The 14,156-nt window shown below is 35.6% G+C and overlaps 2 protein-coding genes across 2 annotated transcripts; one reads left to right on the top strand and one right to left on the bottom strand.

The window, feature by feature from the left end:
• The first annotated feature begins 6,085 nt into the window (after window positions 1–6,085).
• Window positions 6,086–9,757, top strand: LOC107482987 (dihydrolipoyllysine-residue succinyltransferase component of 2-oxoglutarate dehydrogenase complex 1, mitochondrial). The gene is made up of 14 exons (XM_016103584.3): window positions 6,086–6,436; window positions 6,519–6,587; window positions 6,965–7,025; window positions 7,147–7,174; window positions 7,309–7,367; window positions 7,468–7,542; window positions 7,644–7,699; window positions 7,789–7,833; window positions 7,916–8,206; window positions 8,321–8,415; window positions 8,528–8,618; window positions 8,696–8,806; window positions 8,934–9,128; window positions 9,327–9,757. Exons 1-14 carry the CDS (start codon window positions 6,380–6,382, stop codon window positions 9,516–9,518), a joined length of 1,425 nt encoding a protein of 474 aa, XP_015959070.1. The 5' UTR covers window positions 6,086–6,379; the 3' UTR covers window positions 9,519–9,757.
• Window positions 9,671–12,258, bottom strand: LOC107482988 (aminomethyltransferase, mitochondrial). The gene is made up of 4 exons (XM_016103585.3): window positions 12,090–12,258; window positions 11,032–11,599; window positions 10,578–10,696; window positions 9,671–10,409 (listed from the first exon to the last, which is right to left on the bottom strand). Exons 2-4 carry the CDS (start codon window positions 11,587–11,589, stop codon window positions 9,863–9,865), a joined length of 1,224 nt encoding a protein of 407 aa, XP_015959071.1. The 5' UTR covers window positions 11,590–11,599; window positions 12,090–12,258; the 3' UTR covers window positions 9,671–9,862.
• Window positions 12,259–14,156: the final 1,898 nt, after the last annotated feature.

Genomic DNA, 14,156 nt, shown 5'->3' with positions numbered 1-14,156 from the left:
TCAAAGACAAGATTACAAAAGCGCGAAACATTCACACGAAGCTAAAGTGCAAGACACAAGATATAGATGCAAGAGAGTAAAACATATATAGATATAATATTATAATAGATCATAGGAAACTAGCCGCAGCTTGCGGAGTTTAAGCCGACTAGTTACAAATAGTTAAATACAGAGTTTCTGAATTAAAACAGCTTATACAACCTATCTCTCAAGTAAGTCTCTAAGGCCATAAAAATAAAATACAAAGAGATATGAGAGTAACTATAATAAGGTAAATTAGAAATAAATCAAGGAGGAACCATACTCCGCTCTGTCACCATATCCGCAATCTCACCGAAGTAGATTATGACCTGCATCTGAAAAACAACAACAAAGTATGGAATGAGAACCGGAGGTTCTCATTATGATAACAGTGCCCACTGATGTAAGATGTAAGGCTTCGGGACGCCGAAGGCAATCCTAGAAATTCACATCACATACTGATATTCAAGTTTAAAACAAAATAAATAAATATATAAAGAACTTAAACCATAAAGCAGGGTTGTCTAAACCTAGGGGAATTCTAACTAATACTGTTCACACTGCTGTATCCCATAGCCGTCGCCAACCTAACCTCCATGCGATCCTATCGCCACCGCCTACCTAACCTCCTCAGCACCAGACAATCACAATATAAAGGCAAGCAAGTAAAACATAAGTAGAAGCATATAGAGCAAGTAGTTCTAGTAAGCAAATAGGCATGTTATTCATTTAGGCATACAATTACAAGTCGGCAAAGCATACAAACAGATAGAAAATGCACATGATGAATGTCTATCCTATTTGCTCGTGATATCACTTGTCGGTCCATAAATGCCAACCCGACACATCTTTTCGGATGTCGCTTTTCTGCTGCACCCACGAATATAGTGTCGGACACACTCTATTGACCCACGGATATAGTGCCGGGCACACGCTATTCACCCACAGATATAGTGTCTGGCACACTCTTGCAGCAGAAAAGATTATCAATCATAATTCAATCCGAGGGACATAATACCCTACACACTATCATACTTAACCCAAGGATATAGTGCTTGGCACACTCTCATTATTCAACAAGATCATCATTCCTCTTTGAGTCTTCAACTCATCATAACCATCATCAATTCATCACTTCCATTCCGAGCTCATTAGTTCATAAATTTTCCAATTTATTATCAACAATCACCATATGCACCACTCTTCCTTCCCTCTCAACTAACTCATCCACAATACACCAGAAACCTAAACCTTCGTTTGCTAACTTTTCAAAGGAAAACCCAACTTAAACCCCCTAGGACATTTTCCATATTTCAATGCTCTAAAATAAGTCCAAGAGTCCTAAAATGGTGTTATAGAAGTTTACAACCTTGTTGGGAAGGTGAAATAGTTGAAAACAAAATTTAAATTTATGAAACAGGGCGTGTGCGTCCGCACAGGAGTGTGCGTGCACACGCCCAGGAAGATTTTGAAAGTGTGCGTACGCATAGGTACTAAAATTTATAAAGTCTGTTCACTCGCACAAGCTGTGCGAGCGCCCCTAACAGACGTCCCTTCCCGACTTGTGCATGCGCACAGGGCTGTGCATCCGCATAGGTCGTAATTCTTCATTGATGTGCGCGTGCACAACCTATGCTAGCGCTGCTACCAGAGCCATTTTCTCTGCCTGTGCGTACGCACAGGTCTGTGCATCCACACAGAATAACATTTTCGCAGGGTTGTGCTTGCGCACAAGGCTGTACGTGCGCACATATCAGAAATCTTGAAATTCTGCAACTTTGCAGAATTTCAGATTTTCAACACCAACTTTGAATGATGATAACTTCCTCTACAAAATTTCAGATTTTGCAAACTTTATATCAAATTGAAGGGTTTTCAATAATCTTCAAATATAAACCAAATTCAACAAATTTTAAAAACCAAGGCAAAAGTTATAATCAGACAAAATTCACCAAAAATCCGTTTTTACCCAAAAACCACATAACCTCAATTTTAACCAAATCTCAATCCAATACCAATCAATCACATTTCAACCATACCAAAAATAACCCAAAATTCATACTAACACTTCTTCAACCCTTTTCTCAATCTCACAAACCTCTATATCATTCAAAAACTCTAAATTCAACCTAATTCACATTTTCCAAATTTCCATTAACCTTATTAACGTCAGCATGACTTCTCACCATTTCCATCATTATTCAATTATACCACACCCAACATTTAATATCTCAAATTATCAACCACTTCAACACTCATCAATCCAAACATCAAATATAAAATACTATAATCAATCTTCCACCAACACCTTCATCAATCATCATTCTTTCACTATCAATCTTCATCAACAACCTCATTCATGCTTTATACCAATAATCAACAATATACATTCATTCAAATTTCAATATACCTCGTACCTCAATATCATTATTTAACAACATTTACCAAATCAATTCATCAAGCATCATCAACCAACCAACATCAACAACCACTATAACTCCTCATCAATTCCAACAATTTATCACCAAACAATAAGTCAATAACTAACATTAACCAACATCTTAATACATCATTAGTACCAATAATCCTCAACAATCACCATCATCATACATATACCACAACAACCACATATCCAATTCAATCCTATCCTATGGGCCACTAGCCTAAGTGTCCAGAAACATTACATAATACATAAAGGAAACCAAAATCATACCTTGGCCGATTTCCAATATGCTCCAACACCAAACTTGATTCCAATCAAGCTTCCATCAAGTTCCAAACCATCAAAGCCATACCAAAAGCCACCACCAACTCCAAAAATAAGCTTCATACATACAACATAACCATACATCAACAACTAAAGCTCATACTATACCAAACTACAAGGATAAAGAGGTTCCTTACCTTATCCAACGAGATTAGGGGTAAACTCCATCAATTACTCACTACTAGAGATCACCTAAACAACCAAAACCACAAGATCTACTCAAAATCATAACCTCAAAAACGCATAAATCTAGGGCACAAAACTGGGAAGTGAGACACGATTTCTTACCAAGTTTGCTTAGATAAAAACGTAGAGCTCGACAAGAGTTTTGCGTGGCCGCAAACGGCTCGTCAATCGTAGCTCCGGATCAAAAGTTATGGCTTCCGGAAGTAGATGATGAATAGTGTCATCCCTCTTCTCCTCTCCTCTCTAAAAAACCGCGACCCTCTCTCTCTTAGGGCTGAAAAATGAGCTCAAAGCTCATTAAATGAGTTTATATAGGTTGGGTCTTGGGCCCGATTTGGGCCCGGTCCAACCCGTTAGTGTTTTTGGTCCATTTGGCCCACTTTGGGTCAAAGCCTTTAAGATCAGTGTCCGATTTTAAATTCTATTTTTGTCCTTTCAAAACAATAAATCATTTTTCAAAATATTATTTTCTAAAATACGCAGTACTGGACAGACTAGAACCGGTACTGCCAACTTAGGTGCCAGTACGCATTTTTACAAAAATTTTTCGAAAGAAATATATTTTCCAACTCAGAAAAATTCACCGAAATCAAATTTCACATTTATATTTTCAAATTAAAACTTCTAAATTTTGAATATATTCCGAGCACTAAAATTATTTTATTAAAATGATTTTACGTAAAAACGCAGGTTCTTACACAATCTCTGGTCTCTAATTATAAATTCTAAATCTTCTTCTTCAAGTATTTCTGATCCACTCTTTCATCCTCTTTTTCTGATAATCTAATTTCCCATTCTTGTTTTTTTTTTAATTTTTAGTATGATAAAACATTATATTCAATAATGGTTCCATTCACAACATAAAAAAACACTTACCCCACATAAAATTAAAAGATAAACAAAATACAAATGTAACCATAAAGCAACATCTCGGTTCTATTCAACAAAACAGAGCATCAACCTTTATTCTAACAAACGAACAACATAAATTCTAACAAGATAACGTTTCCACATAAATTCGAACGAATACAAATTAAAAGATCTACAGAAGTAACATATCAAACAAAAAATGAACAAAGAAGCCAAAAAAATAGTGAAGGTGCTTCTCACTCTTTACTTTAGTAGCTCTCGATGGTCACTGTCTTCAAGAATCATAGGAAGAAACGGAAGAAATTAGACGACATTAAATAACCCTAAACTACCGTCATTATATGTTCTAATGGAGGAGACGAAACATTGATGTTAGTGAGAAAAAAGGAAGAAGAAGACGTTGTAAGTGATCACCCTTCTTATCAAGCAATCTTTTCATTCCTTTGTATAGTAAAACGGTGACGTTTTACTTTCAAAACGTGCCAAGGATCAAAATGGCATCGTTCCATTCATCTCATGTGGTATTGGTTGTGCCATGTCAATTTTTCAGCTGCTAACTCACGCCTAAAATTGGGTCAGAAACCTATATGTAGTCTAGAATTCAATTTGAAAATTCAAATTAGGGTAATTAAAATTTTAAAAATTAAATTAGTGTACGATGCAAATTTCAGGGACTATTTTAGAAATTTAGTCCTATATGTAGACTAAAATCAGTTACTAGTATAAAATACATGTTTGAATATAAATACACATTCAAAATCTTATGGTGTAGGTTGTTCAACGGTATCAGGAATTGGGTTTGGCCCATCATCTACAACATCTACCACTTCAACTTCTTCAGGTAAATCAACAGTATGATCCCAATAAACATGTTATATTTTTCCATTTTCAATAGCAAATTCATATATTCGAACTACATCACTATCAAGACTAATTAAATGTAAACCTTTGCATATTTCATTCTCTACCCAGTAAAAATCCTTAAAACATACCCCAAATCCTTAAATAACCCCACCATGAAAAATGTATTCAGAATTTTGACATCCATCACCATAGGAATCACAGCAACCACCCCTCCAACATATTTCGGAATTCCATTCATGTTTCTCTCAAATCGTAATGATACACAAAAATTATATGATTTGTCATCTGTTTATCAAAAAATCCTCAATCAAACTATAGAACAACCAAATTGATGCATTTTCATATCATAACACAAGTACATATGAACACTACTTAGATTAGACAATAAAGAATTATTTGGCGACCTATTTTGTACATTTGATTCAATGTAACAACAAACACATATTCAAGGGATGGAAGCATTACCTTTGATCGCGTCTAATGCTAAACTCTCCTCCTTCGCCTACGCCTGCGTGTGGACTTCGACGCTTCTCGCCCTATCACGTTTGCATTCAGGATATGATGAAAGCAACAAACTGCAACAAACTTAATTGCGAAGTGTTCAAAAATTTACTCTCATTCTTTACTCTCTGCTACGTCATATTTTCATTCAACACTGACTTATGAAAACGAAGAGAATGAAGAGACATAGTTTATAAAACTTTCTTTTTTTCCTAATTTAACAAATTTAATAATGTAATAATTTTATTTTTTATTATGTCATCCAAAACGGTCACCACACAGTAACATGCCATCTGGTCTTTATTATTGTCGAAAAAATTATTCAGACGACAAAAGATTAAAAATGACAATAAAATTTTATATTAGTTATACAAATGATCCATTGAAAAAATTAGAATGTACATTTATTCACTATATAAAAATTCATATGTATTTTTGTCGATTTTTTCTTATAAGTACTAATAGAAAAAAAAATATTCGTCGCATCAATTCGATTTTTATGTACACCGTACCTATACTGATAATGTCAACCAATGAAAGTGCGTGCCCATGCTGCTCTCACTCAAGGAAGAATGGCAGAAATAATGAAAGTAAAAGCATAAAGTAAAATTACTGGTAAGAACTAAGAACCCTATTCTCATTCATGTTGCTTTTACCATATTTGAACTAAAGAAATCTCGTCACAGGCATTCTCCAATCTTGCACAAACTGTAAAAGTTTCAATCACAAGTGATGGGCAGAACAAGTGACACAAAAACAACTTGCATCTTTTCTTGTTTAAAACTAAATTTAAAATGAATTATATTGAATAAAATCCTAACACTCAAGTTTTTTATTTTATTTTTAGGTACTAATGTAATTTATCAAATTAAAATATCAGAGAGTATGTCTGTTTTATCTTAAGTTTATTACCATCTTTGTTATCATTATTTTCCTACTTTAGAAATAAAAGACTTTTTTGATGATACAAACTAAAAAGAAAATTAAAAAAAAATGTGGGGACATTCCAGACGCTTCCCATTCCGCACACACAGACAATTTCCAGACACGTAAATTGATAGTTTATTGAATGAATGAAGCCCCATTCATATTCAAAAGGTGTCGTTCATTCTCTCTCTTCTCTGTTCTGTTCTGTTCTGTTCTTCACCATTCAAAAAAAACATTGTGATCATGTGGCCAACCATCATCAGGCGCAAACTTGCTACTAATGCTTCCTCCACACCCTCGGTAAGCATTTCATTCATTCTCAAATTTCAGCTTCCATGCCTTCATCCTTTTATTTGCTTCCTTCTAATTTGGGAGAGTTCAGGTTTTGAAGCAGGCACTGCAGGGGACTCCTCCTGCTAACTCGCCACGTTATGCCACCATATCAAAAAGGGTACCTACTCTTCGCATTCATTCACATATATAGCTCTAGCTCTAGTTGAATGCATCAACAGTAACTAACCAATCTATGTTTTTATTCTCTAATTAAGTCACAAATCTTATACTAGCTTGGACTAACTTTCCTAAGAGCTTAACTTGTTTAATCTTCATGATGGCATTATATCTGTTACAATGTAGGTTTAATTATGTGAGATGCTGTATTGCTTCTGTTAGTTCTGTATTTGGCTGTATCTCCCGGTTTAAGGCTTGGAGTTTGTTCGTCTTTGTAACTGAGTTTCAAGGATTTCGTGATTTAACTTGAGTTCTGCTTGTTTAAAACTGGATAACTTATTGGTTGCTTGAATTACATGTTTCGATTATTGATCGCAGTTGGTGCTTCTTGGAGGAGGATCAAACATTGTTAACATTGCTGGTCGCCAAGGTTGCCCTGGTAATTACTTAAGTTTCTATTTGCCATTGTATGCCTAGTTAGGTTTTAATTCTCATGTTAAACAAGTAGTCATTAATACTGCTACTTCATCTGAATTATATTAGCTTACACTTGATGGCAGGTTATCCAGCTCATGTCAAACATATCAGGTCAGTGACATTTTCCTTTCCTCTGGAATATGATTTACTAGCAGTATACATTTTTTTTCTTTCAGTTTTTATGATGCTAAGGCATAAAATGAGTTAATATAAATTAAGATCATGAATACAATTTGTTGTTGCAGGGATGTTCAAGTATCTTTTCCTCTGTCCATGTGGACTAGGCTTTACTCTTCAGAAAATGGTATGGTATCATGCTTTTAAAACTATTGAAGGTGTTCTATTACTTGAAGTTCAATATATTGAGAAATTTTTTTTTTTTTTATTTTATTGTTCCCCTGAAGGAGATTTAGCTGATGCTGTTGTGCCCTTTATGGGTGAATCCATTAGTGATGGCACTCTTGCAAAATTCTTGAAGAGTAAGCTATCTACTACCAAGTGATCTGGATTGGCAGATTTTGTTCTTATACATGAAATTTCTTATGTTGCTTGTGTTAATGATTTTACAAAATGGGAGCAGAGCCTGGTGATCGCGTCGAAGTTGATGAGCCAATTGCACAAATAGAAACAGATAAGGTACTTAGGAAAATGACTTTGCATTCAGAGGACTATGTTTTAACCAAATTCGGGTATGAAATTCTTATTTCTTTGTGTGACACATGTAGGTGACCATTGATGTGAATAGTCCTGAGGCTGGCATAATACAGAAGGTATTAAATCTGATTAATTAAAGTACTATACCTTTAGAAGTTATGGTTATGTCTTTGACTTTGTTTGTTGACTTGTCCCTAGCTTGTTGCCAAAGAAGGCGATGTTGTTCAACCCGGTATCAAGATAGCTGTAATTTCAAAATCTGGTGAAGGTGTTGCTCATGTAGCCTCATCTGAAAAAGTAACTAGCAAGCCACCTCCTGAGTCATCTCCGGCAGAAAAGAAAACTGTTACTGAGGAACTTCCCAAGGCTAAGCCCTCTTCTCCCAAAGCCTCATCTCGTCCATCATCCGCGACAGATGCACAGGCAGCACAGCCTTCTAAATCCTCAGTGAAGGAACCTCAACTTCCCCCCAAGGAAAGGGAAAGAAGAGTAAGTGTTACTGTCATCTAACTGTTGCTTATTTACCTGTTGAAAGATCTATTTAAGATGACTTATTTGTAATTTGTCACATGTTGCTTGTGTTTTCAAACTGTAAAATCTCAGGTTCCTATGACAAGACTCAGGAAACGTGTGGCGACGCGTTTGAAGGACGCACAGAACACCTTTGCCATGCTGACAACGTTTAATGAAGTTGATATGTAAGTTGTTTGTTATTAAGTTACTAAATCTATGCTTTGGTTTTGTCCATGGTGCCCTCTGGTTTTGAATTGTATCTTTAACTTCTGCTGCTTCGAATATTCACTGATTCAGGACTAATTTGATGAAGCTTCGTGCTGACTACAAGGATGCCTTTTTCGAGAGACATGGTGTGAAGTTAGGACTTATGTCTGGATTTGTTAAGGTACCTTAGATATGCCAATATTGCAATGTGTTTCCAGCACCTTGATGGTGTTTATTTAGTGACTCTTCTCATGTCAGGCTGCTGTTAGTGCACTCCAGCACCAACCAGTTATCAACGGTGTAATTGATGGAGATGACATCATCTATAGAGATTATATTGACATTAGTATTGCAGTTGGTACATCAAAGGTGTGTATCTTATCTCTATAATCTATATATAACTATTTCAGATCATATTTATTCTTGAAAATATTTTGATCTTTTTCTTTGCTGATGCCTGTGATATCTGATTCACTCTTATGGGGTTTTGTTTCAGGGTCTTGTTGTTCCGGTATTACGCGATGCTGATAAATTGAATTTTGCTGACATTGAGAAGCAAATCAACATGCTTGCAAAGAAGGCAAACGATGGTACCATATCAATTGATGAAATGGCTGGAGGTACATTCACCATATCAAATGGTGGCGTTTATGGAAGCCTTCTAAGTACCCCAATCATTAACCCCCCTCAGGTGAGTTCCATAGATCCGTTATAATTATATCACCAAAAGGACTGGAAGAATTTTAACTAATGGTTATTCAAATATTCATACTATGCCAGCCACATGATTGCTCAACTCACCTATCATTTTTCATGCTTCATTTGACTCTATGGATCTATTGTATCAGTAAACATACTAATTCTTTTTCTAATATCTTAATGGTGGCAGTCAGCAATCCTTGGTATGCACTCTATAGTGAACCGCCCAATGGTTGTTGGGGGTGAAGTAGTTCCAAGACCAATGATGTACATTGCACTTACATATGATCATCGACTGATCGATGGAAGAGAGGCCGTCTTTTTCTTGCGCCGCATCAAAGATGTTGTGGAGGATCCTCGAAGATTGTTGATTGATGTATGAAAAGCCCCTAGAAGAAACATTTTCTGTGATAATGATCTCTATTGTTAATTTGCATAAAGTGTATCAGGGGCAATGTGCCATCCTGGATTTGCATATAAGTTTAAAGTTGGTGTGGCCTCACAAAAGTAGAATTATTTTATATGAACAATGTGTGCAACTGCAAGATAACAGGTTGAATTCAACTATCATACATGTTTTAAATGAAAGAGTCATCAAAGCAATCAATCATTCTCCTTGTACTTGATATGAGTAGGGATAGTGTCATAAAAGTTGAACATTCAGATTAAGGAAAAACTGGTCAAGAGGGTATGTGGAATGAAATGTTCAAAGTGATCCAAGGTTAATTAGGAGGGCTTGTAGTATTTGGTTGGTACAAAAGGCATTTTTGTAACAACCCCTTCATTGGCTTTCCCTCGGATAATGATCTTTACTTTGGTTCCTGCCTTGTGCAATCCTGATTTCACATATCCCATCGCTATGTTCTTCTTAAGGCAAGGGCTGAATCCACCACTGGTGATTTCTCCGATGTTGTTGCCACCTTCATCTTGAATCTCGCTGTGGCTTCTAGGAGGTGGTCCAGTAGAAAAGAAACCAACACGTCTGATCTTAGGACCTTCCTCAAGCTGTTTCAGTATAAACTGAGCTCCAAGAAAACCACCCTCAGCTCTTCTTCTCTTACCAATGGCCCATGTGAGTCCTGCCTCAACAGGTGTAATGTGTTGCTCCATGTCATTACCATACAGACATAATCCGGCTTCAAGTCGCAGACTGTCTCGAGCACCCAATCCGGTCAGTCTTATTTTCCCTTCGGATTTTTCCAGGATTGCCTTGGCAAGATCGACTGCGTTCTCAGAAGGAACTGAGATCTCAAAACCATCTTCCCCAGTATACCTGAAAGTCTCAGTGATATTATGCAGAGTACGCCAATGGCTAACAAGAAAAACTGAATTATGAGACAGAATTTGACATTGATGTAGCAGAAGTGAAATGAGAGAGAATTTCAAAGAGCATTACTATGGTAAATTCCAAATTTTAGAGAGAAATCACAAGAAAGCATACCCTGTGCGGGTGAGAAAACACTGTGAACCATTGATGTCTATCACAGTGAACATCCCAAAGTATAACTTGCTCAAATCCTCTTTTGTCAGATGTTGAAGAACAGGAGCAGCAAGAGGACCCTGTTGCAGGAAAATTAGGATACTTAGTTTTTCTCTGGGAATAGAGGTTCATAAGTCCAATTTAGCAGTCAACTTCAAACTTCAAAAATCACCTAAACAATTTAGTAGTCCAATTCCACTATATACATAACATATGAGTTACTCTACCAAATATCCAGAGTGCAGGTGATATTTACTGCCATCCCAAAGGTTGCCATTAAGTTCTAGATCTTATCAAACAAAATACAGAAACTGCTAAAAAAGGAAATTCAAAACAAGAAAATAAACCTAAAACACAGCAAGTTCAAAGTGTGTTAAGACACATGAAGCAAATGTACAAGAGTGTGACAAATGACCTGCAGAGCAAGAAGGGATCTCTCATCATGGATGTGCCACGACACATCACCACCTTTGGCCTTGAATGCCTTCATATGCTCCTCAATATGAGCCAGATCCTTATCTCTACAGCCAGCATTCACAACCAAGTATATGTGATCATCCTTCACCTTGGTAATCACCGAGTCGTCGATCGCCCCTCCTTTCTCATTTGTAAAAACAGTCAAAGATCCAGTTCCCGGGGCAAGCCCAGCAACATCAGCAATGACAAGCTTTTCAAGGAATGGAACACAGTCCTTTCCCTTCAGGCTTAGCCCACACATATGGGAAACATCGAAAAGGCTGCCATTCTCTCTACAGTTTATTGTTGAGTCCATGATTGAATCCTTGTATTGGATTGGCATGCTCCATCCAGCAAATGGCACCATCTTCCCACTATTAGCGATATGGAAATCATACAGAACTGTCTTTTTCAGCTCAGCTTCAGAGGCGAAAAATCGACGAGCAACAGCCTTCTTATCACCATGGCCAAGTCGGCGGGTGATTGATTGCCCAAGCTGCCACAATCCCCCCCTCATTTTCTGTTATCTGAGACATAAAAGAATTTCATGTCATTGATAAGGAATCGTGTGAATTCAAGTATAGTACATTGCTCATTAATTTACTCTCCCAGCTCATAAACAAACAACTAGATGCTAATTCATTGAGATATGAGACAGTTCAAGAACTGATCAAAACGCTGCAGGCAGAAACAAATATGATGCTAAATAGCCACTGCCCAGTTGCCAGATTCCTAAAAAGGTGAAACCTTTGAGAACAATTCGAGTTCTTATCCTCAAACCAGAAGTGATACGGAGAACTCAGAAATGGAATCAACATCAATGCAAGGCGGCAAGTGACGCATCACACATGCCAAGGGGAATCATGAGATTAAAAGAAACAAATCCATAACCGGGAAAAATTGAATCTTATCAAATGTATAGATCTAAGCTTCAAATCATAGATTGAGAATCAGCAGAATAATCGATGACAAAAATGTAACATTGAGAAAGTAACAGAAAACGTTGAAAGAACTTACAGAGTTGGTTATGTTGGGTGTCCGGAACAAAGTTATAGGAGCAGTGGCAATGGCACAAGATAGAAGGGTGTCATGAGAATGAAATAGATAACCTTTTTCTCTATATATATGTTATATGTGTATGAAATTAAAAACTTTGCTTATCCTGGTGGACCTGTATATATCATTTTGAATAAAATACTAAAAATATTGTGTTGGGGGGTGTGGGGGTTGGTGGCTGAGACTGAGAGTGTTCAGATTGGGATACCCCATCGTTAGTGAGTGGTAGGAACACTACCGAAAGGGGTAACCTTGTCTTCTCCTATCCTATCTATTTTGCACTTCATGCTTTCTCTCTATCCTACGCTGCTGCATCCCAACCCCATCTTCAACTAATCTTAGCCGTTCATTTTGCCCCACCTACTTTAGGAGATCATCCTTAGCTTAGATCTACTATTTCAGATAGAAAAATGTCAGGTATAAAAATTTATTATTTTTTATTATTATTTAATTATAGAAAAGTCTAGGGGCTAACAATTTTATTGAATTTTGGCCAGTATATAATCAACAAAGAAATGTGAGTCATTGAATGAAATCTTACAACAATCTTACATCATCAAATCATCATTGATGACTAGTTGATAGCTAACAATCACAAAAATTATTGACCCCTAACATTGCTCTTTAATTATTAATTTTAATAATATATTTTATCTTATATTTTTAAATATTAATAACTAATTAATAGTTAAAATAATAAAATTTAATAGCCATTTAGCATTTTGTTTCGTAATTTCTACAAAGACAAATTATTATTAGTTATATAATATATTCTTCATCCTTCCTCTTTTTATTTTTAATATGGGCGAGCAACGTGTATTTTACGTTGTTATGACTTATGAGTGAGGATGTATTGCGAAATTGTAAAAAATAAAAAAGAAGAAATCAAAAGTTTAGATTTGGGTATTAAAATTTGTGGGTTAAATTTTAGAGTTAGATTTGTTTTATAAATTTTTTATTTTTTTAAATAAAATATTTTATTCTCAAAATTGTGATTATGTATTTTTTATTTTTAAAATAAGAAATTTAACTCTCTGAATTATGAACTTGAATTTTTTAAAATTTTAAAATACACAAATTTGACACATTGACTTTATTCTCTTCTCTCCTTAATAAATCTCACCGTTTGATTTGTTTAATAATAATTTAAAAAAATCATATTAAAAAGAAACCGGAACCTTTTTTATAAAAAAGTACATCACACACCAATTTTTTACATAGAAATTATTTAAATATCAATAATTTTCTTTTTTATTTTTTGCTAAAGTCATAAATAGTGAATCAGTTTAAAATTTCGAAGAAACATTTTATTTTTATTGTTATTATTTTACAATATTCCCACTATCATATATATATTTTTTTTGTATTATTTAATGCCATAATAACATAATTTACAACCACATTGATATCCTGCCCGATGTGTAGTTCACGTACTAATTTTATTTATGAGCGGAGAATCCTTTACAAGCTACTAGTAGGAAAGAAGGAAATTCTCAGCATCCAAGCTAATAGTAGTCGATTTAACCTGTCATTTTTTTCGGATTAATCGGGCTCAGACTGTTTAACCCAAAATTTAAATAAACTTAATTTTAGAGACAAAATTCACCCATTTAAATAAATAAACAAATTGACCCGATAGATTTAGTCCATTTTAAATCGCTAATTCTTTCTATCTATAATTTCATTAATTTGTGACTTTAGGCTGATTATATTTTGTAGAAAGCTAAGCTTAACAAGAGATGATGACAACTGTTTTCTTTATAAGTTTTTTGGGGGTCTGGATCAGCAGTTGAGCACACAAGTTTTCTGTTTTTGGACGGAGATCAGAGGATTAGTTCAGAAAGCAAATGGGGCTTCTATTTGTTAAAATTTGGGCTTCAGCATGCAGCATATTCCCACCAAAATTATAAGGAACTCATCATGGATACCACCACAATAAGAGTGGGTCAAACTTAACACCAATGGCGCCGCACAGGAATGGACAAGCAAAGCAGGCTGCGGCGGACTATTGAGATCGAGTAAGGGAGA

The sequence above is a fragment of the Arachis duranensis genome, chromosome 4 (genome assembly GCF_000817695.3).
Source record: "Arachis duranensis cultivar V14167 chromosome 4, aradu.V14167.gnm2.J7QH, whole genome shotgun sequence".
Lineage (NCBI taxonomy): Eukaryota > Viridiplantae > Streptophyta > Magnoliopsida > Fabales > Fabaceae > Arachis > Arachis duranensis.
The sequence above is the reverse complement of the archived record's forward strand: the minus strand, read 5'-3'. Positions and strand labels throughout refer to the sequence as shown.